Source organism: Prunus persica, chromosome G4 (assembly GCF_000346465.2).
Source record: "Prunus persica cultivar Lovell chromosome G4, Prunus_persica_NCBIv2, whole genome shotgun sequence".
Taxonomy (NCBI): domain Eukaryota; kingdom Viridiplantae; phylum Streptophyta; class Magnoliopsida; order Rosales; family Rosaceae; genus Prunus; species Prunus persica.
The window spans coordinates 13,225,787-13,249,596 of record NC_034012.1 but is presented as its reverse complement, the minus strand read 5'-3'; the positions used below and the strand labels follow the sequence as shown (position 1 = coordinate 13,249,596).

The following is a 23,810-nucleotide window of genomic DNA, read 5'->3' as shown; positions in this document are numbered from 1 at the left end:
CGTGGTTGTGGCAATGAGCTTTTTTTATGGTTTTGGAACGTAGCATGGAGACGACAGACGAGATCGAATAAACGAAGGGGTTGTTTTTTGAACGTGAAGGTCGGTGAAGAAGAAGACGAAGCCAAATTTAGACTCACCACCAACCATATATATATATATATATATATATATATATATATATATATATATATTACGACTCCCGTACTGCCATACACGAAAAGCGAAGCTTTTGAACCCTAATTAATTAAAAATATTTTTTTTTTGCCCAAAAGAATTCGCTTCTCCAGCTCAACTTGGTCTCATGAGGGCATGGTCTTAGCTTATGATTATATCAACGTTTTATAGATAATGTTTGAAATAATACTTGGTCTTGTCAAGGAGGGCTAGTTCAATTGGTAAGCTCCTTGCATTGTATGTAGTTCTATCAGTGTTTGAGTTTTGTTTTCAGCAATCGTCATTGGTATGCAATCTGTAATTTCATACATAAATCTATATAGGTGGTAGCTGGCAGTTGAGTACCACGCGTAAGTCCTTATAGCTTGAAGTTGTGAGTTTGCCCTAACGCTAGTGGTGAGAGTAGTCAATCTCCCCAAAAATTTTCTTCACAAAATAAAAAATAATTGGTCTTAGCTTTTGATTATATCAATGTTTTAAAGTATTATTTAAATCCTAAGGTTGACAAGTGATGAATGACTAATTTGAATTGACTTAATCTACGTGTACAGTACAATAATTGGGAATTTGAAAAAAGAAAAAGAAAAAAAAAAAGGGTTACCTTATTTTCACCCCAAGCACATCCATAATTATTTAATAAACATTACCTGAAAATTTTCTTTATTAGGGCATGGTCAAAAGGTAACCTAGCAGCCAATGGATTCCACACCACCACATTGGCGGTGGCTTCCCCTATCCTCCGATGGCACCTTAGTTCGAACTCCAGAATCGAACTTTAATGTTATAAAGAAAAAAAGTAACTTAACAGAAAAATCCAAATTTAAAATAAAATTTTATTTTAAAGGTTGCATGTTAAAGAAATGAAAATAATTTACAAAAGAAAAGGTTGAGTGTGAAAAATTATTGGTAGCATTCGAGTTTTGAATTCCTTGCATTTGATAAAGAAGATGAAGGGTGATGGATAAGATAATCATAATAATTGGGTAATCATGAAAAGAGAGCTAATGAAAGTGAGCAAGCGCACGTGGTAGAGCAATAAGACCTAGATGAAAGATTCCCTTTGCTAATTTGTGTTCACACCTACTTTATTAAGGGACAAAAGATTCCATTCCAAACCCCTTTCACACCTGACTTGCTGCTCCTTCTGAGTCTTATCTACTACTCTCTATTTAGTAGGTACCATTTCAATACTTTGGTAAAATATAGTCTCTTGTTAGTTAATGGTCAATAAACTTACCTAATCAATGATTTCAGTTTAACCAATACGTTAAGAGAACATGTCAAATTTTTTGTCCGAGGAGAAGAAGTACGTTTTATATATGATCTGGTTCATTACTCAGTGTATTGATATAGTTTCTTTTATTTATTACGTCACGAGTTTGAACGTTGAATATACTTTTTATATGTTTTGAATGTCTCGTTTTCGTTAATATTAAAGAAGTTTAACTGATTAATTACGACACGGTTTCTAATAGTGGGATCACACGACTGCAAGATAGGTCACTTAATTAATATAATTAATCTTATTGTTGTGCTTACATGAGAAATCTAATCATAGATATGAATGAATGTATTTTTTTACCACTTGGGCTAAAAAGCTACAAAACCTACCTTGTCAATACATACTGATAAAGCCAAATGGATTGGCATCACAATTTTGACCTCTTTTTTTCTTGTAAGTAAAATATATTTTTATTGCTTAACTAGTGAAGCTGATCAGCTTTGAGCATATGGTGATGTTGTCATCGATATAGCTTTAGGTTGGGGGTGAAGAGGTCAAAACTCCCACCACCAGCCACGTAGGACAGCATGTCATCCAACGTGGTAACAAATTAGGTTTGACTCTTCCTCTCATAAACTTTATCTTTCTCCCATTTCCACACCATATTCTCTCTCACCAGTTTATTTAATTAATTTCCCTCTCTCCAATCCTCTATATATAAAACACAAAGCACACAAGCATACCTCTCCATTTCCATTTCCAAAACAGCACCCAAACCTTTGCTCAGATATTTTCTTCACTCAAAACTCAAAACCCAAAAAAAGAAGAAGAAAAAGAAAAAAATATGGGGAATTGTATAAGGCATGAGCCGTCTATGCAATGGGGAGGGGATGATTGGGGTTGCATGGCAAATGGTGTTGATGATCATGAAGAGGAGGAGATCATGAAGAAGAATAAGAAGATCAAGATGGAGGAGGGCCAGGGGGGTTTTGAAGATTTGGGAGCAGTTGGGTTGGCTAAGAAACTTGGTGGAGCCACAGAGGTGAAGATCAAGATCACAAAGAAGCAGTTGGAAGAGTTGCTGGGTAGGGTGGATTTAAAGCAAATGTCAGTGCAACAAGTTTTGGCTAAGCTGATTAGCTTTGGTGATCGATATGAGGCCCATCAACGGTCTTGGAGGCCTGCCCTTCAAAGTATTCCTGAGGTTAATTAACTAATCAGGTGATTAGTGATATGATTAGTGGTGATTGTGGTGGTGATCTTAATCCCTTAATTTTGCCTTTTTGTATATGTGAAGCTGTTATTGTAGTTGCAAAGGGAATATCACAGGGGGGGAAAAATGGGGTCATAAAACCCTTGTAAACATTTTGTTTAATTTTGTACATTATATACTTTAGAGTTCAAGACAAAAGCCTCAAATTTGCCAATCTCTCTCTCTCTCTACATATATATATATATATATAATTCAAAAAAAGTGGTGCTCCTTTTGGTGGTACAAGGAGGGGAGGAGGAGACCTAAAAGGGAACCTAATCTAACAACTAACTTGGCTACAAGAGCAGGTGGCAGTGACCATTTACATAATGAGATAATGTTCACCAAAACATATAACAGTAAACCGGAAAAAGAGTACAAACCCACCGGTCCAAGAACCAGCGGGAGCTTCTATAACGAGGGCGACATGTTTAGGAAGTGTATTGAGGGGTTCAATTCAATCGTCCAAAACTATAAAAGAATTATTGAACTCAAACATTTTTTATTGAAGGATTCAATTAAACCGTCTAATACTATAAACAAATGATTGAACTCAAACAAATTCATTGACCGCCTAACACTACAAAGAAATGATTGAACTTAAACATTTTCATTGACGGGATGACAATTAAGTACCCCCTAGAATAGGGTAGGTTCATAAGGGGATTGGGCCCCAAAGGATTTTAAGACATGTCGACCAAATTTATGAATCCCAGCCAGAGCCCAAGCCCAAGCCCATGCTCAAAACTATCTTCTGACTCTTCTCCACGACGCCGCACGAAATCGAACTTCCGAGCCCGCCAAAAACAAGAAAAAAATGGAAATGCGAGAGAGAAATATCTAATATGAATAAAAAGGAAACTTTTTATTTTGGAATCCCTCCAATTTTTCCAAATTCAAATATGACCCTATAAAAACCACTCTCTCTCTCCCCCCATTTTCCCTCTCCCTCCAATTTCAAGACCCAAAACTAGTTGCTCTGTTTCTCTCCATGGCCGACTACGAGCCTCCCTCGTTCTCTCTCGGGTTCGATCTGGGTTTCGATTCGGAGCTCCAAACAGCTGCCACGGACCACTCCACTCCCGCACCAGCTCCAGACCCTTGGCGCGGCTCCGATGCCCTTAAACCCTTTGACGTAGATGAAGAGATCGGGCCTCAAATCACTGGTCCGGATCCAGAAATCGGGCCCCGACCAGTGCGGCCTCTCAAGCGGCTCAAGCGAGGACTGGCTCTGAAGCGGGAGCCCGCGACGCCGATTCGTAATATTGACGATGATATCGAAGAGTTCTCTTCTCCGGAAGATATTATTCGAGGTATTGTAAAGATTTTTGTTTTTGTTTTTGGTTTTAGTAATTTTGTTTATTTATGGTTTAGTGAAAATGGGAGTTGAAAAAGTTGATTTCTTTTATGTTGTCTTTGATGAAATTGGGAAATAAAATGGGGGAAATGTGGTGGAGTTGATTATCTCCATTTAAAAAAAGAAAAATATATAATAATACATTGTTTGCAGATGGTTTGGGGAAGAGAAGTAATTCTAAAGCATATTTCGATGTAAGTTGTTAAGTACAAGAAAGTAGCATTTTTGTTAGATTTGCAGATGTAATGTAATGAATTTTTTTATTTATAAAACTAATGGTTTTTGTGATTTGGGGGATTAGGGTTATGCAAAAGGTGAAAATTTGAGATGGGAAAATGGGTAGGTATGGTTGAAAATTGAAATGCCTTTTAGGAGTAGCAGTACTAGTAGGGACTTTATTTGGTAAATTAATTGCTTAGAGCAATGGGGTTGGTTCTTAAATCTGGGGGTTGATAAATAGTGGCAAAAATTGTAAGCTATATGCAAGAGGCATAAGCAAGCACATTGAATAACGAAGTTTTGTGTCTTTTGATTTGTAGTACGATTAGGAGAACTTTCTCGGTAAGTTAATATAATCATTTTTAGATTTTTTGCTCGGAAGGTCTGCTTTGCACATAATCTTTCATCTGACTCATTTTCAGACAGTGTGCTTTCTCTCTTCCTTGTGTGTGTGTGTGGGTCTACCCTATTGGTTATGTATTTAGATTAATGGTTGCCAAAATTTGTAGCAGATGCATATCGGCCAACACAATACCAAACTGTTTCCAGTAGTTCAAAGATCCCATTACATGGAAGTGGGGTTTTAACCTCTCAATCATCCTGCCATAGCATGGGAAGGAAAAGGAAACCTGCTTCAGACGTCTCAGCTTCTGTGGGTATGGAGGCGAACCGCCAAGGATTGATGTTTCCAAAGTTGACTACCAGTCCTCTTCGAAGGTTCCAGTTAATTGATTCTGATTCTGATGATCCTTCAGTCCGTGGAAATGGGAGCAGGGTTACTTGCAATGTTGATCCATCCTCAAAGAAGCAACACTTCAATTCCTGCCATTCTGCAAGTACTAGTGAAACAAAGAAGAAACTATCAGTGCCTCAAGATGGGGGTGATGTGGATCTGTGGAAAGATTTCAGTCCAATCAAGAAGTTTAGCATTCCAACACCTGCTTTGGATGAGGTATGTCAAGAATTTCTCCAATCCGCGAAGGATAAGACTACTCAGAAATTGGGGAGGGATTCATGTCTACATACAAATGAAATTTTTCAAGAAACGACATGTTGCGTCCAAGATGTTGAACAACTCTGGAATGTGGCTGATCCTCTTCCACCTGCTCATCATTACTTTTTCCATGACGATCCAAATATTCGGAAATTAGTTTGCAGTCGCTTACCCAATTTTTTTCCACTTGGCATTAACATCAGAGGAAATCAACAGAATGGTTCATCAGTTATTGACTACATGTAAATACTTTTTTTTCCCTGGTTGTTTCTGGTTTTTATGAACTTTCATTTTGAGTGTTATGTCATGACATGTTTCACATTGTCACTTCAGGGGTCAATTTAGCAACGGAGAAGCTTCAAAGCAGAAAGTGAATCAAAAAATTCACCTTGACCAAAGCTCTAAGAGGAGAAATAAATCAAACATATCAAATGTTGAAGAAGGCTTACATGCTTCCGGAGGCTGGATGAATCCAAAAGGTAAAGCAGCACAGAAAGGTAGTGTCAATAAGAGCTCAAGAAAGGTAAGAAATAGGTCAGCCAAATCAAATTTTGGAAATGGCGAGCATACTTCTGGAAACTGGGTGGAACCCAGAAGCAATGCCAGTACAAAGCGGATTCAAGCAAATGCACAACCTTCTGGTCAATGGTCTACGCCTAGTGCAAGTGGGCAAGCTGCTGGCCATTGGTATACTGGCCCTGGTGGAAGGAAGGTATGTTAAAACACTTAATATGGATGATTTTATTGTATAGATCTCATGTTAATAGCTATTAGCCGGTCCTTTTTGTACTTGATAGATAGCAAATGTGGACAGTATAAAAGGTTCTAAAAACTGACTGCATTGTTAATGAATTATGCTATTATGCTTACAAGCTCTAAAATAAAAGTGTACTAAATCCTACATTATCTTATTGTTGCTTTACAAAAGAAGCGGAGCGATAGACTTTTTGCAAAAATTGCTGGATCCTTGGTTATAATGTTTGTCCGGTTTGAATAACGTTATACATTTTCCAGTGTAAATTTTCCTTCTGTAGATAGCGATCAAGTGAGATGGTGTGATACTTTATTTTGGTTGCAAGCATCTGTTAATTTGTGATTCATCTTGAATCTTCCTTCAAGAAATAGGAAACTAGAATTTGATATTGCTGGTGAGATTTCATTTGACCCTATGCAGGCATTCTTATCCGCAGTCACATGGATATAAGTGACTTGGTTGGCGTTGTAGTTCTAAATTTTCTGTAATGTCTTTGACAATATCACTGCTTGCATATATCTCTCCTTGCCTTGATCATGTACAGGTTGTAATGCTTTTAGTTTTTATCTTCAGGTTTATGTAAGTAAAACTGGGCAGGAAGTGACAGGCTCAGCAGCATACAGACTGTATCGGAAGGTACATGTAAATCCATACTTTCAATGTTTCGTTCTCTTTGTGCAGCTTGCTCATTTTTTACCTTTGTCATGGACAGGAAAGTGGAGCACGGTCTGTCAAAGCCAGAAAAACGAAAGGAAAAAAAGAAAAAGGTTCCAAGAAGAGGTGAGGCTGCGAGTTGATGCCATTGCCATGTACCAAAGTATTTCTGTAACATTTCTTGTCGATAATTTCTCCATTTTAGAATTTTTTTTCCCCCATGTAATATGGTCGTCATAATGTTGACCAACTTTTCGAGAGAATTTATTCCGTGACATAATACAAAGATAGTTATTTCTTTTCCGTACTTGGGTGCTACGACCAAGACCATGATTCTAACTAACAATGAAGATAAGTTTGCAGTTGATTAGAGTAATTGGCCACCAACCATTTGCACTTAAGTTTGAATCACCCTCCTCGTAGATTAGGGTAGTTTAAATATCACATTGTAAAAATATAAAAAATATAAAAAAATCATATCTCAGTCTGTACCAGGCTGCACTTGCTGAAAAATCCAATCTTTTTATTGTTCTTTCACTTGGTCAGAAAGAAAATCTGTTGCAACCCTCAAATCAGTCCGATAAAAAAAACTGGCATGCCGTGCTTATTTCTTTACACCTCAAAACCTAGTTAACTTTCAAGATGATGTAGTGTCAAGGGCCCAAGTAGATTACTGCCCTTCAAGCTTTTGAAGCAATTCAAAGCGAATTATGTGAATGATCTGGTTACCAGACTACAACTAAATGTGAGGGGCTGTCAAATAAAGCAACAATCGTTCTATGTTCAAGCATCCTAATTGCCAATCACGTAGGTACATTGTAGTTTATTTGCTTCATAACAAAGGCACATAAGAAAACAATTCATTGGATAAAAGGGATAGCAACTTTTGGTTTTTTCTTTGGGAATACTCTCCCCCTCAAAATTAAAACCCAACCAAAAAAAAGTAGTCCTTGAAGTAAAACCTCTTATACAACATTTTATGCTCTTCTAAAACAAAAAGCATTCTCCAGCATGGCCAGGAATTGCAAAAACCATGGATTATGTTAGCAATAAAATGTTCAAATGACTCCTTCACACGCTTCATGAGATGTCAAACAGTTTGCTCAAAGACAATATCATGTCATAGGTCTTCGGTGGAAGAAGAAAAAAACGGGGGCCAATATTGAGTAATATGTGCTTGACAAGTACCTGCTGCCCATCTATTCAATGAGAAAAAAACACGACTGCAAAAGATATACAGATGTCAGAACAAACAAGACACTTAAGCCTTAAAATATTTTTTGTACGCACCCTGCATAATTCCACTCATTTGTGATCAGAAGTGTCCTGCTGGTTAGAACCCTTGGAGTCCTCTCGATTAGAAGTCCTGGATCTAAACATGTGTTTGCATCTCCTGCAATGATTAGTGTAGCATGATTAACTGTAGAGATTGAAAATCAAATATTGCAGTAACTACAGAAGGAAGCAAGTGAATGGATAACCCTTCAGGAAACTAGGGAAACGAGTAAAAATTACTGTAGTGCATTTGCTAAGGAAAGAGTTACCCCACAATCATAAATTCTCCTCATATCATCTGTTTCTAATTTAACCCATCAATGTGATATATCAGATACCACTACAAGGTTAGATAAAAAATTTAGAAGGGCATTGATTTGGGCAAACGGTTATTAATCTTGCAGTCCTAAACTTTAAGAGGTCACATACAATGTTGACATCATTAAAAGCATATTAACAAAAATCTAGCATTATATTTCTAGGCAAGTTGCAAACCTTTTTTTTTTAAAGAAAAAAGTAAGTTGCAATCTAAGAAGTGCAAGAGTATTACGAGTTCAATTCCTCAGCCCTGCTCTTAATATCACTTGACCATAAGACTGGGTCAACGTTCTTTGGCAATGAGTCTTGTAGTTGGTTTTTCTCTCTAAGCCACTGCTCCACCTTATAGCACTCATTGACAATCTGAGACACCGAAAGTCAATCATAGGAAAAATTATAGTCACATTTATATGCGGCATAAGTAACTAACTGTATTGTCATACCGATTCCCTATCCATGGGTGGAAGTGAATTCACAGCCATCCGGTAATCCCCAATGCACTTTAATAGATCCCTTGTAGCTTGCAATCTTGCTTCCTCGTCTTTATATCGGTTCTCAATTGGATCCACCATCTATAATTATCCAAAAGACATCAAGGTAGGAGAAAGATAATAGGAACTTAAATTATCAAATTTCAAAAAGTGGGGAGAACCTTCTTAAGATCTTCCAGCTTTGAAGTATATGCATTTTCAGTTTCATCTTCTCCATCATCATAAAGCCATTCCTCAGTCTGCTGTAGGCTCCTGGAGATTCCCTCCCTCTCTTGATCACTTGCAAAGCTTCGATATGTGTTGAAGAGCTATTCACATGCATGTCCTTATGTTAAAAGCCAGCCTATGGCAGCAAATGAGCATGAACTAAAAGATCTACAAGAGTATGACTAAGTTATAGTCAAGCACGCTCAGGTATGGATAATGAGATGAACAGAGGGACTGCAATAAGAGACTGATCTTTTGCCAAATATCTATAGAACTGGTGATCATCCCATGCTATAAGACAATTAAAAGAATTGTTGGGTTAAAGCTAATACAGAGTAGTCATACAGCTTAAATCCTGATATTACTAGACAGCAGTATTCACCATTATACATTTTGACCGTTATCACAAACAGCATCAAATCTACATCAGTTGAGTTGATGATATTTTACTCTCAGGCCATTTAGGGGGAAAAAAACTGGCCTCATAAACAAATACAAACTCCAATATTATAAGTAGAATGTTAGTCTTAAGTCCTTATACTGCTTGGAAAAATGCGTATTTCAAATCAATGCTAAATCTAATTATTTGAGCTGGTTGAATCACAAAACCAAAGCAAACATGATGGAAAGATAATACAGGTTATACCTTATTACGCATATCATATACATAAGATTCCAAGGCATTCTTTTTGTCTTTCGTTTGTTCCATAATTCTGTCCTGCTGACCTAACTGGAGTTCTTTTTCTTGAGCTTCTGAAAGTTCAGCCTTGGTCATTCCACCATATATATTTTCAGTAACGGGTATCTCTAGCCTCCTGGTGGATTTATTGTCTCTTTTCCCATCACCCTGGAAAAGTGCACATCTTTAAATGATTTCCAATCTACTCCATAAACTAACAACTAAATTGACAGGAACAGAATTTAAATCTTTGCAAAACAAAATAAGTCTAACCATTATAAATTGCACATTAAATATGAACGACACAATTACTATAAATAAATTATAAGGGAATTATTGCATATATCCAAATTCCAGATTCATATCTAGTTCTTCTGACATGAAATATGAACAATAAAAATAAATAAATAACTAAATTTACAAGTCTGACTTACACTAGCATGTGAAGACTTGGACTGCATACTACTACTTTCTTGAAATCCATCTCCAACTGCCTCAGAAGAACCAGAAGCAGTTACACAATCAATGTCCATTGGGTCCATTGAATCAGCAACACCCCTTGTAGAAGAGTCATCTCCATGTTCTTCCATCATCTAATGCCATTACAAGATTTATACCACAAAAACATGATCCTAGTCAATGAGTAAATGACAAAGTTAATATAGTGCCATAAAAGAAAGAAGATCAGACTTCTAACTTACCATAGCTGATTCAACAAAGACAACACCGTTGAGGTCTAATTGAATTTTAACTTTAACCCTTGTCTTTTCACTATGGGAGCATTGGAAAGGGCCAATCTACATAAACAGCAGCTCATTTTTAGAAAGTAAGCATAGAGAGGATCAAAATGACATTTGCATTGAGCAGATAGTAAACTGAAGCTGTCTCCCCCAAGTGTTCTATAATCCGTCTAACCAAAAGCAATTTCCATGATCCTGGATTATTACCAATGCTGCAAAGACTAGACATTGAGCTTTGCAGTCTTCAGTGGCAACATGATTGCCTTTGATTTCAATTACTTCTCTCATGTAGGCATCCTTTATTGACTTTATTTTCTTGCATCCTCACCGACAAAATTGTGTGTGCCACATGTTCTCCTCCCTTTAGCCCACCAAAAAAAGAGAACAAAGAGCAAAATATATTACCTTAAAACAACTAATTTTAGAAGATACACCAGCAGGCACTTCACTGGGATTGGCATAGAATGCTTCCAGATGAAATGAACTGCTTCGTCGAAATGTCAATACTTTAACACTTGGAATGGGTTGGCCTTTTGGAAACAGGATGCCATTTGACCCTGTGCAAATTGGAGCTTCATCCAACAAGAATCCTATAGAGAAAGGAATTGAATCTTGAACCTGCATATAGATCCAGGAAAACCATTACTTTCATTGTGGCAACTATCCAGATAACAAAGACATATCTCTACATTGTGAAAATTAAAGCTATAAAGTTAGTGCTTTGATTCTTCGAGTCTAGGAGGGATTTTTGAAATGTAGAGCATATCCAGAGCAAGTAAGAGGTTGTTACCTTTAAACAATAAAATCATATAATCAAGCAAGCATCCATCACAGATTTTGTGCTTTCTTGCCTGCTTAAGTGCTGCTACGTTTAGAACTGGAAATAAATCCTTCTTTAAGGTTGTTTATAGTCCCTAAGCTTATGCTTTGTGAAAGGCACCCATACTTCTCAAAATTTCAAAAAACAAAGCCAAAAAAAGAGGATATGTAGCTAGCTATACGGGTACATTGCATATAACAGCATTGTGTGGCCTTGCGTATGAACAAATATATCATGGCATTCTCAAGTGACATGAAAGTAGTGAATTTTTTAAACCAAGAAATGATAATTTGTTTCAGAATACAAACCTCATATTCTCTGACTCGAAAAACTGGACTTAGCATTGCACATTGAAGAGCGCATCCACGTGCTACACACTCACTCGCATTCAGTGTCCGGCGAGGTTCTTTCCTGAATACAGAAGTTAAAACTCTACCAACAGCTGGGATCCTAGACCCCGACCCAACAAGCTCCACAGAATGAATCTTCTCAGCAGTCAAACCTGCATCAGCTAAAGCTTTGCTACAAGGAACACCAATCCTCTCCAACAGACCCGAAGACAACATCTCAAAGTCTTCCCTTTTAATAAAACCCTTAACATCTTTCTCATCCATTAAGCACTCAATATTAAGTGGTGCCTCCGCATTCGCACTCAAAACTTTCTTGAGCTTCTCACAAGCTGCCCGTAGCCTGATACTTGCCTTGACATTAGAGTATACATCAATTCTGTATTGCTCCTTGAACTGTGCAGCAAAATGACCAAACAAGATCTCATCAAAGTCTCTCCCTCCCAAGCTTCTTTCAAAAGTATGAGACAGTATTTTCATTTGCCCAGCCTCAAATGATGCAATAGTGACCTGTGTATCACAATGACCAATGTCAACAAATGCCACATAAGTTGGACCGGAACTAGGGAAATCTGATTTGTAAATCCCATAACTAAGAGCAGTTGCAGTACAGTCATGCATCAGTCTCAAAGGCTTCAACCCAGCAACTGTTGCAGCATCCAAGTATGCACGTCTCTGTAAGTCTGTAAAGTATGATGGAATACCAATCACACAATCTGAGATGGGCATTTCCTGATTCTTCTCTATTAAATCTTTCAAATGTGCAAAAAGCATCGCTGTAACCTGAACCGGCGTAAATGTATGAGTCTCACCCAAGTATTTCAAATGAATCAAAATGCCACCATCTGGGGCTTCAGAAGTTTGAAAGGGTAACATTCGAAGGTCACGTTGAACATCAGGCTCAGAAAATTTTCTACCAATCAGTCTCTTCACCTGAGACACTGTTGATTTTGGGTTCATCATTGCAGAAGCAGCACCAGCGGACCCCAGAAACCGCTGCTTCTCACCAAAACAAACCACGGCTGGTGTTTCACGTTTTGATTCATCATTTAACAAAACATCAACACCCCGTTGCTTCACCACCGCAATTACACAATTCTCATTGCCAATATCAAACCCCACCACACTCATATTTAACAAAATTTCAGCACCAAACTGAGGACACCAATTAAATTTCCACCAAGTTCCTCAAGTTGTTGCACCAAACCTATAATTCAACCCCAAAAGTGAACAGAATTAAATTTTTTTTTTTAAATTTAAAAAAAAGTGAATTGTACGTAGTTTAAACAAGCTTTATCTGATTGTTTTCTCCACTAACACTAACAAAGTTAATTGCTGAAAAAATAAGACCAAAAACAAACTTTCAAATAATTGTTGTTATACGTTAATCGAATTCATAACCCAGCTAAGCTTAAATTTAGCCATCAGTACATTTCAATCTGACATTTTCAGCGCTTAGGAACCAAAACAAGAAGACCCAGAAACTCAAACTCAACCTTCAAACAGAAATTTACTTGTCTTGAATTTTCTCAGAAACCAAACAAAACGCAAATGTTCAATATTTCAAAATCAAATCCGCACATTCCTTTAACAAAATCTCAACAAAAATGATGAATTCAGCAGGCTGGGGAAAGTGATCGAATTACCTGTTTGAGAAACGACGCTCCGAAAAGAAGTTGAAAAAGAAAACCATGAAAATTAAAAATTACAAAGGGAGGAAGAGACTGGTCAAGAGAAAAACTCTGCCCTTTGCTCGCATTGCAGAATATACAACGTCATATTCTCCTTGATAAATTTCTTCAATTTATTCAATTTACGAGGGTCTGATTGCAAATATTATTTGCAGCAAAGCAACGCCTTTCTATTTCTCCTTCTTTTTTTTCTTTTCTTTTTTTTTTTTCTAAAAAAAAAAAAAGCACCCATTTATGGGATTTGCCGTGGCCTGAATGGCTCTTTAACGTTTTGGCTTTTGATGTAAACATTGATTTACGTCCTCAATAAAACCTTCCATCTATTGGCCCCAAAAAAAAAAAAAAGGCACCATAAAGGTGTCGCTTCATTTTTTTGCTTCTTCTCTTTTTCCAATTTGTTTTTCTTTAAACAATTACAAGGGAGCCTCTTAGTTACTAGTACAAGATCCAATTCAATCCGTCCAAATCGACTAATTTAATTCAATTTCAATCAATTTTGATGATTTTTTTTTTTGGTAGAAATCAATTTTGATGATTTGGCGGATTAAATTGGATTCGTAAAATTTCAAAACCGACATGATTGGATTGGATGATGGATTTGCTTATGACAATCCAATCAAGTCAAATCAAATTATTTTTATGCTTATTTTACTCTTATAGGTATTTGTAGTTGAAAGGATTGTCAATATTTTAAATCATTTAATGAAATTATGTTTAATATATTATATAATCAAAACAATTTTATCTTATATTTCATTTATATTTTACATTATGTCTATTAATATGTTTGATTAGATTAAACATAAGGATAAATGTTTAATATTTCATTATTGTATTTTTCCATTATCAAATGGATCATACAATCCAATCCAATATCAATTGGATTGAATTGGATGGGATTTAAACATCTAATATGATTGGATCAGATTGAAAAAATCACAATCGAATTTATATTGAATCGGATGCGAATTGACTAAATTGTACTGATTTCGAAACAATGTACACCCTTAATGTAATAATAACTTCGGATGAATATGCTTGTCTTGATTGGGGTTTAAAAGTTTTGGGATACAAAGATGTGGTTGGTCTAATCTTAACCCTTCCTATGTCATTGATACATATTTTAGATGTGTCCCAATTTGGAGACCGTCTTCAGATGATACCTTTACTATTAGATCATCTACACGTTTCTAATTAGTGAATAAAACTACTCTGGTCTTCATCTTATTTCAAAAATTTAAACGTTCTTGATTATGCCTAAAATTAAGATCTTTGGTTAGCCCTTGCTTAGAGATTAGAAACTAAGGCGATAGTTTGTGAGTTCATAATCATATCAATCTTGTTTGTGTTTTTTTGTAATCAACAAGTGGAGAAGTGTTTGTCAATTCTTTAATCATATCAATCTTGTTTGTGTTTTTCGTAATCAACAAGTGGAGGATCTTAATCCTTTATATTTTAAATGCCCATTCATTTAGGAAAGAATTATTCTTTGTTTTCGTATGTTGATAGTTTCTCTTATAAATTTATTCATTTACATAAGAAAATAATCTATTCATCTTCTGCTATAGCTGCATGGCTATGCTTGAACAAAAATATTGTTTTAATATGATTATTGTGTACTTTGAAATTGACTCGTTAAATTACTTTTTTTTGTTTAATGCATTGTTATAATTCTTAACAATGTATTCACTTTCCTTCCTTGAACTAGGCCCAAATCTTATTGGACCTGTTAACTTGAAGAAAGGATTTGATTAGAAAAGTAACCTTGAAAGAAACTTGTGATTGAGAAGGATTGCGGCGGTAAAAGGGCGTCTCATATGTGTGCACGTGATAAGAGAGACAAAGAGAAAAGTGTATGGAATGGAACTTAGAAACAGTGATAACCACATGGTGCTATACGAAGTCGTAGGAACATTTTGTGGAGGTACTGCCACTTTCTTCCCCAATCAATCCCTAGCTCATCTTTGTTCTTTGTTCAGTATATACATCTCGTCTTCGATTACTTAACTTTCATCAGAGTTCAAAAAACTTTCCTTGGGTTTAACTCATAGTAAATATCTACTTTTTTGTTGTTGGGTACAAGTAAAAAATTTGAACTTTTCACTTTTGGTTGTCCATCTTCTCAGTTGCTGCTGTTATGTTGTTTTTTCTTTTGGGGAATGCTAGCAACCTTCTCCTTTGGATCTTCTCCCTTTTTTGCTTGACATATGTTATTCTCCTTACTCTTAAAACAATGTCATTAATATATTACTAGCCTCTCTGCACGCGCTTCCGCGCTTGCGAGAGGTTTTTTTTAAAAAAAAAATAAATTTATTTTAGAATTAAAAAAGATAATGGGTAGTTGTGTTCCATAAAAATAGGATCTATTATCTACTTTTTCTTTTTCTTTTAATTTTTTTAAATATGAAAAAGTGTGAATTTACCATATTATCCTCATTTAATTAATAATTTGAATTCTTAATGTTTGCATTAACCAAGGGCATTTTCTGGTATTTTGAATGTTTCACCATTCTTTGCCTTTTGCTTTATATATATAGATACAAGTTAACTTTTGCTTTCCAACTTTACCCCTATTAAATGTATTCAATTTATCCAAAAAAAAAATTCACAACTTTCTTACCATCTAATTAATTTTTTTTTAACGTCAATTATTTTTTTAAAGAAAATATATGATTTTTTGTTCAAAAAAGAGGAAATGTCCCTTTTTTTAAACACGAAGGACTTTTTTTTTTTTCCTATATAAACCCTTTGTGTTAAAAATTAAAAAAAAAAGGACATTTCCTCTTAAAAGCATATATTTTCTTTAGAAAAAATAATTTATATTAAAAAAAAATAAATAAGATGGTAAGAAAGTTGTGAATTTTTTTGGATAAATTGAATACATTTAATAAGAGTAAACTTGGAAAGCAAAAGTTAGCTTGTATAATATATTAATGACATTGTTTTAAGTGTAAGGAGAATGACACATGTCAAGCAAAAAATAGAGAAGGTCCAAAGGAGAATGTTAGAGAGAAGGTTGTTAGCATTCCTCTTTTCTTTTTGTTATGTAGTTTAACTTTATGTTATAAAAAACATAAAACGTAGGTGAAGTGGAATTAATATTTGCACATGCGGCACCACAGTAGAAAAGTGGGCGAAATTTTTCCTTTTCTCGAGTGCATCCAGATTCGATTCACGTAGGAAACTCTTAAGGCAACCCAATATAATACTTACCCTTCCCCCCCTCCCTCCCTCCCTAACAAATGAACAAAAAAAGAATTGGAATTAATATTTATTGGGTCCTGTTTATTTATGAAAAAGTTTTGAACTTTATAATTTTTAGTTTTGTATAATACACTTTTTATTTTCTGAAAATATTTTATAGCATTTCTCAGCAACCGGGTGGAAATTTAGGGGTTTTTTCAAGTATAGGTTTTTATGAGTTTTGGAGTTACACGTGTAAACATATTTTTGAAATTACGTGTTCTGTATAGCGATTGTGATCCATTTCCATTGCCTGCTCCTATTCAGGTTTCTGCTTTACTTGTAAGCCGGAACTTTCTAGTGCCTGGGTTTTCATTTGTTTGTTGCTTCAGGTGTGTCTTTGTATTCCCATTCATGCAGCCTATAGGAGGTCTAAAATTTATGCTGACTCTAACTTCAGTCACTTGTCTACAGTCAATGTCACTATCTCTGTGCACTTTGGCTCACTGGCATGTATTGTAGCTTATGAGGGAACAATTGTTTGTGCCATGAGAATATTGTGGAACTTCTTACATGCCTGTTTTATATAACTTTTAAGTTGTAGTTTCATTGCATGATAATGTAAGAGCAAGAGAAGAAGATTGTTTGTGAGGATTTCTTTGGGATATTGAGGTAGTGGCTGTACAAGGGTTTTCTTTGTTGGTTTTTGCAAGACACTGCAAACATGTTTGAGTTGAAATTAGTCCCACATTGAAAAACTAGAGTTCCTTGAAGGTCTTTATAACACATACTCTTGGAAATAGAATAGTTTGGATTGGGCCATACAAGTGAATTATTTTTTAAAATTTAAATATCAGATAAATTTTGTCTATCATCCCTCTATATAAACAGGAGCTCTGGTTTTGTTTAAACTACATCAAAAACGTAGATATTAGTCAAAGTCGTCATTCCTGTTTATAGCCTGAAAGAAACACATTGATTTCGTCAGAAATCAAAGCCCTAGTGCTAGGACTTTGATTTTAGATAGTTGTCTCCTGGTGGAGTAGATGCCTGCAAAACTATAAGCACTGAGTATTTTACTGCCTTGTTTAATTTCGTAATTTTATTTATTGTTTAATTTAATTATTAAATAAATTATTAGTGTAATACTGATTGTTGTTCATCCAACTTGTGTTTGCGTTTGTGTTTGTGCTATGTGGTTTAACTCAACTCTATCTTCTACTTGTGGGTGAAAATGTTCTTTTTTGTTCATCTATTTATTTCCACTATGAATTGAGTGGGTGTTCAAGGGTTTTCTTTTTATTTGTGTCATGTGATTTTAACTCAACTATGTCTTATACAAGTTACACAGTTACACTTAGTGAAGAATAAATATCTCTGGTGGTGGTGGACAAGAATTTTACATGTCGCATAGATATTGTTGTGCACTTGTAAGTCTTAACAAGTGGTCTCAGAGTGTGTTCCCTTGAGGTTCAGATTCCTTGTCATTCACTATTTGGGTAGAGAATGTTGAAGAATACACGAGTCCAACATCGGAAACTTAAAAAAAACTAGAAAGTTCCATATAATAAATGATTCCACTTCTAATAACATCGAAGCCTTTTGTGATAAAGCCTCACACCTACTTGACTTTGTAAAGACAGACAACACCAAAGGCACCCTGAGAAAATAAATGAATCGTGACTACTGCCCATCTTAGAGAGAACATAAAAGACCTTCGGAAGCATCTCAAGCAGCAAATGTAAGCTAACATCGTTACTAGAGAGAGAAGCAGAAGATCAAGAGAACCTGCAATGGTGACAATAATAACTCAGTTGTGTTGTGTAACAGTTTGATTTGATCCTCTTAATATTATGAGCACTAAAAGGCAAAGGTGATACATGCAAATTGGCACATTGAAATTGAGCATCACCAATTTGGGTAAATTGGTGGCTGACCCCAAACAAAACTAAATTCTTACAATTCACTTTAATGGACATGACCTTTGGCCTTGTTTATATTAAAAGAAAATACTTTATGTTAAAGTGTAACTTTGCACTTTAATGGACATGACCACCTAAAATTAGAGTTATTTTATTTAGGTCAAATCACTTCGTTGGTTCTTGTGGTTTAGCTCATTTTCACTTTGGTCCTTGTTATTTTAATGTTTGCAATTGTGGTCTTGTCATTTTATTTAGTTAGCAATCAAGTTCCTACAAGTCTAAAATTGTTAAGAAAAATGGATGAGTTTGCACTTGTTTTGGAGAGACAAAATTACCTCATATGTCAATGTCACTTATTAATCTGACAAAGTTGATGGTTTGGACTTGATTGCAAACTAAATCAATATAAATGACTAAAATGTGAAAATCAAAATGACATGAACCAAATTAAAAACAAGTCAGCTTTTCAAAGAAGAAAAATATAATTTGGCCTTTTATTTAATGGAAAATTTAGCGACACTTCAACATCTTTGTGTGAGAGGCTTTGAGGTCTCCTAAATAATAATTGTAAAACTCACAAACATTTATTTGCGTGATATTATTTATGGGGGTTTTTTTTTTTGGGAAAAGATTTATGGGTTGATTTTTGTTGGAGGTGAAAAGTAAGAAAAAGTATGAAAGGTAGTAGACTTAAAAATATATATAAATATTTTTTATTTTTTATTTATTTAAATGCAGCGATTTGGGGAGGGGGACACTTTTCCTGAGATTCAAAGTGGTGACCTAGTGGGGGAAGGGGGAGGGATCTAACCACTAAGGTAAACCCCTCAATTGAAAGGTAGTAGACATTAATTAGGTTATTCGGTCGGAAAATGCTAGGGAGACCAACTTTAGATACCAACTTGTGTACCAACTCTCTAATAGAGTGTGGGACCCATTGTATTGGTGGGCTCCACCTCTATTAGAAAGTTGGTACACAAGTTGGTATCTAAAGTTGGTCTCCCTAGCATGACCTATTCGATCAGAATAGTAAGCTCTTTCATTTACATACAAGTTCGAACCTTCCTTTTAATAAATCAGAGTAATTTCAACAATCGCTTTTATTAACAAAAGATAAGAAACAAGAAACAACCCATGACCTTATCGAAAAAAAATAATGATGATGACTATGTGTCACCAAACTGTTGCATGCCTGAAAAGCAAGTAAACATGTCAAGTGTCTACACAGTAGTTTATAACTCAGCAGTGAAAAGCACGCTCTATTTTCTGATTATCTACTTTACTTCCAAACTCCTTCCTTCACACCTCGCCCCTTCCGCCCAAAAAAACCCAGAACCCGAAACCCAGAACCCGAAACCCGAAACCCGAAAACCAAGAACAGTTGTATCAATTTTTTTTCACAGCACCTAAAAGCAATTCCGAGCTCCCAACCACTGAAGCTTTTTATTCACTGCTAGACGACGTCGTCGGAGCACTAAGAGAAGGTACTGCCACTTTCTTCCCCAATTTCTCACAATCCCTAGCTCATCTTTGTTCTTTGTTCAATATATGCATCTCGCTTACTTAGCTTTCATCAGAGTTCAGAAACTTTCCTTGGTTTTAATTGATAGTAAATATTAACTTTTTTTTTTTTGTTGGGTACAAGTAAAAATTTGAACTTTTTTCTTTTGTTGGTCTATCTTCTCAATTACTGCTTGTTATGTTGTTTTTTGTTCCTCAGTTTCTTTTATGTTTGAAAAAAAGAAGATACAACGAATAAAGAAGAAACTGTGGTTCGCTGAGGTGAAGTGGAATTAATGTTTATTGGGCCCTGTTTATTTATGGGAAAGTTTTAAACTTCTTAATTTCTAGTTTCTTACTATACATACACTTTTTATTTTCTTTTTTTAAAAAAAAGATTAGTATTTATCAGCTACCAGGTGGAAATTTAGGGTTTAAAAAAAATATTTTTTAAAGTAAAGTTTTTATGAACTTTGGTTTTAAATGTGTAAAATTATTTTTGGTTCTGTATTGCGATTGTGATACAATTCCATTGCCTGCTGCTATTCAGGTTTCTGCTTTACTTGTAAGCCGGAACTATCTAGTGCCTGAGTTTTAATTTGTTTGTTGCTGTCTTTTTTATTTCCATTAGTGCAGCCGCTAAGTTCAGTTACTTGTGTACAATCAGTGTCACTATCATTGTGCATTTTGGTTCACTAGCATCTGTTGTAGCTTACACTGCATTTTCCTATTTCTTTTGTTGTCTTTTTGTTGACTTGACAGTTAGCAATCATGCTTATCCATTTGAGTGATTTTCTGCTTTTGAAGCAGTCACTTTTTGATGATTAGGAATTGGGTTTGTGAGAAAATCGTAATTGGGGTAAAGTGTTGTCTGACTTGCTTCTGCAGTGGTCCCAGAGCATTCTGATAACTTGGTTGCTCATACTGAGTTTATAGCAGAGGCTAGCCTGTATACTTAGGCGATTTATCAATGTAGTAGTGTTCACATAATGGGAGCCTTATGAGGGAACAATTGAACTTAAACCACACCATGAGAATATTGGGTACTTCTTACATGATTGTATTATATAACGTTTTCTTTGGGATATTGAGATAGTGGCTGTACAAGGGTTTTCTTTGTGTTTGTGATTGTGTTTGTGCTGTGTGATTTAACTCAATTGTGTCTTCTTCTATTTATATATGTAGACAAGAATTTTATGAATTTCATAAATCTTGTGGTGCAATTTTCATTCTCGTTAGTTGGTGTTCAAGGGTTTTCTTTGTATTTGTGTTATGTGATTTTAATTCAACTATGTTCTATACAAGTTATACAGTTACAATTTAGTGAATAATACATATCTCTGGTGGATGTGGACGCGAATTTTCCATATCACATACTTATTGTGCTTACAAAATTCTCTCGTTCATCTATTTCTTTCCATTAGGAATCGTTGAGTGGTCATTCTTTTGAATCTCGGTTTGCACTTGTAAGTCCTAACAAGTGGTCTCAGAGTGGGTTCCCTTGAGGTTCTGATTACTTGTTATTCACCACTTGGTAGAGAAGTGTTAAGATAGGTGACACCAAAGGCAGCTTGAGAAAATAATTGAATCGTGTGCATTGCCCATCTTGAAAAATGTTGTATTTGATGTCCTAGCTCTGCTTCTCCTGAAACCCACAGAATATTCAGCAAGAACATCAGCCCATGAAAAACTACTCATTATCCAAGATTTACTTGTAAAACATTCCTTTTTCTTCAATTTTCAGTTAGTATTCATTCTTGGACTCGATGTTGCAAGTAATGCACTATTACATAATTAGTGGATTTTTCATTGTTGTCCAGAATTTTTTTGTTTTTGTATGGGTAAAAGTTTGTTATTTAAAGGTAGAAATCAATTTATTGAGGCTTCTGTACAGGATATACTTGCTAAAGTCTTACTATTTAAACTTTAAAAAGCACAGAAGTTTGATATGTAATTTAAATTCTATCATGTTTGGTATCAATTTTCTTTTTAAAACTCACTAGAAAGCCTTACTCTTGCTGTAGGGAGTGGAGTTTTGGTAGAATTTGTGGGAAGAGCAAGAGAGTTTGCTAAAAGTACCTGAAGATGAGCCAAGCTGATCAAGGGAACAACCCTGATGCCTCGTCAAACATCCATATGAAGCGCAAACGTGGCCGTCCACGGAAATATCCAAAACTAAATCTGGAAGAGGATACTCGTGTGCCAAATGCTCAGAATCTGAACCCACGTGTGAATGCTGGTATTGGTATTCCTCCTGTTCCTCCTGGATTTGATGGGAGGAACGAATACCAGTCCCATCATGCAGCTCCAAATAATAGTACAACTGATGTCATGGTGGGAACAATAGTTTCCGGTGTCATTGATGGAGCTTTTGATGGAGGATATTTACTTAGTGTCAGGGTTGGCAACTCTCACACCACTTTGAGGGGCGTTGTCTTCAAGCCTGGACGTTACACTTCTGTCTCAGCAGAGAATGATGTGGCCCCAGATGTTCAAATGATCAGGAGAAATGCAATTCCCATTCCAGGTGAGATTTACTCTCATGTCCATGGTCAGAAATCTCGTTCTAGAGATGTCATCCGCTCTGTTCATCACGTGGCTTCAAAAGGCAAACATGTGCCCCCTGTGGCAGCCCAAACTGTTAATCCACTATTGTCCAGAGGAAACTTGTTGCCTGTTATACTGCAACCTCGTAATTTATCTAATGGGGTACCACTCACCGGTTCATCTACTTCTGTTGCTCCAGTTGCTCCTCCGAAAAATGGGTCGATACCCACTAACCAGGTGCCACTCAACAGTGAGCCAACTTCTGCCGCACCCCAAGCTGCAGATCTGGCAACTTCAAGAGTTAAACAGGTTCCATCAGTTCCTCCATCAAATGGGTCGATACCCTCCAACCAGATGCCAATAGTTGGAAATCAGTCTTCAGTGTTCGAAGGTGAGCAAAATGATGATGGTACGTGTAATCAACCATCAACAGAGACGCTAATTCAGGAAGAAGCCAAATCAATGAGACGCCCAGATATACCTTTTGAAAAATTGGTTACTGAGGTAGTTAAAAGGATAGATAACCCCTCACAAGCCACCTTACAATCAACTGATATTCACATTGAGGGTAGCAAGTCAACTGGCAATGAGATGGAGAACGATATGGATCAACCCCTAGTAATTGAGCCTCTGCAAGCCATACAGCCGAAAGGCCACTCTACACCAGTTTCAAAACCACTGGAGGACAGTAGAAATGGCAAAATGTCTGAGCTGTTGCAGGTAAAACCAATCTTAACATTCTCCTTGAGCAATTTAGTAGTTAACGTTATTGCAGACATAGACGCTGATTTAAACATCTCAACGAGTTTCTTCTTTTCTTTTGGCTGGAACATCAACAAGGTTTTGCAGGAAAGCATGAGGGAGAGGGAGGAGCCACAGGCTGAAGTGTCAACCACAGGTCCCAGACAGAACTTGGATGAACCAAGTTAACCTGTGCTCGGAAATAAAATCTGATTGTTCATGAAAACCTTCTTAGGCTTCAAGTGTCTAATTTTCTAGTAGCCACCTTGAAGGGTGCTGTGTGCATGCTTTGCTGATGCACATAAAGGCTTTGCATGATGGGGTAATCAGACCTTTGTGTAGAAGGGTTGTTTTCTTAAAGTAGGAACCGAGGAAGATCTGTTTGACTTTTGTTTATAGCTTATTTGACTCTGATAACTTGTTAGAAATGTCTCTGCTTATGTGTTCGAAGTACTGTCATTTATTAACATCATATTTTTGTTTTGGTGAATAGAGGAGTTTACTAACCCAAAAAAGAGGAGCAAAGGCCAGTACACCAAAGCCGAAATGTATAGGGAACAAGAGAACAAACTCAACAAGCTTAGCAAACACCAGAAGAAAACCAAACCAAGCAAGCGGGAAAACAACCAATATTAAGGCCAGAGACATTATTCAAAGCTCAACAAAACCATGAAACCAAATCTAATGGATCAAATCACAATCAGAGAAGGATTGGTTCCATCA

At 36.0% G+C, this 23,810-nt stretch overlaps 4 protein-coding genes across 7 annotated transcripts; 3 read left to right on the top strand and 1 right to left on the bottom strand.

The window, feature by feature from the left end:
* On the top strand, positions 1,937 to 2,823 carry LOC18781324. The gene has a single exon (XM_007212811.2). The coding sequence runs from the start codon at positions 2,241 to 2,243 to the stop codon at positions 2,607 to 2,609; it is 369 nt and encodes a 122-aa protein (XP_007212873.1). The 5' UTR covers positions 1,937 to 2,240; the 3' UTR covers positions 2,610 to 2,823.
* Positions 3,556 to 6,933, top strand: LOC18780388. The gene is made up of 5 exons (XM_020561759.1): positions 3,556 to 3,961; positions 4,737 to 5,460; positions 5,552 to 5,930; positions 6,546 to 6,608; positions 6,685 to 6,933. Exons 1-5 carry the CDS (start codon positions 3,640 to 3,642, stop codon positions 6,754 to 6,756), a joined length of 1,560 nt encoding a protein of 519 aa, XP_020417348.1. The 5' UTR covers positions 3,556 to 3,639; the 3' UTR covers positions 6,757 to 6,933.
* On the bottom strand, positions 7,435 to 13,320 carry LOC18780543 (heat shock 70 kDa protein 16). 2 transcript variants are annotated; one of them, XM_007213579.2, is made up of 11 exons: positions 13,150 to 13,320; positions 11,465 to 12,710; positions 10,742 to 10,954; positions 10,298 to 10,393; positions 10,031 to 10,189; positions 9,564 to 9,764; positions 8,872 to 9,018; positions 8,663 to 8,791; positions 8,452 to 8,582; positions 7,917 to 8,019; positions 7,435 to 7,814 (listed from the first exon to the last, which is right to left on the bottom strand). In XM_007213579.2, exons 2-10 carry the CDS (start codon positions 12,632 to 12,634, stop codon positions 7,932 to 7,934), a joined length of 2,334 nt encoding a protein of 777 aa, XP_007213641.1. In that variant the 5' UTR covers positions 12,635 to 12,710; positions 13,150 to 13,320; the 3' UTR covers positions 7,435 to 7,814; positions 7,917 to 7,931. The 2 variants fall into 2 exon arrangements, with proteins under 2 accessions (XP_007213641.1, XP_020417347.1); XM_020561758.1 differs by having other exon boundaries at positions 7,435 to 7,849; positions 13,150 to 13,316.
* Positions 19,422 to 23,577, top strand: LOC18780691. Of its 3 annotated transcripts, XM_020562802.1 has the most exons (4): positions 19,429 to 19,783; positions 21,824 to 22,326; positions 22,546 to 23,066; positions 23,187 to 23,577. In XM_020562802.1, exons 2-4 carry the CDS (start codon positions 21,885 to 21,887, stop codon positions 23,274 to 23,276), a joined length of 1,053 nt encoding a protein of 350 aa, XP_020418391.1. In that variant the 5' UTR covers positions 19,429 to 19,783; positions 21,824 to 21,884; the 3' UTR covers positions 23,277 to 23,577. The 3 variants fall into 3 exon arrangements, with proteins under 3 accessions (XP_020418390.1, XP_020418391.1, XP_020418389.1); XM_020562801.1 differs by having other exon boundaries at positions 19,422 to 19,783; positions 21,824 to 23,066; positions 23,196 to 23,577; XM_020562800.1 differs by having other exon boundaries at positions 19,430 to 19,783; positions 21,824 to 23,066.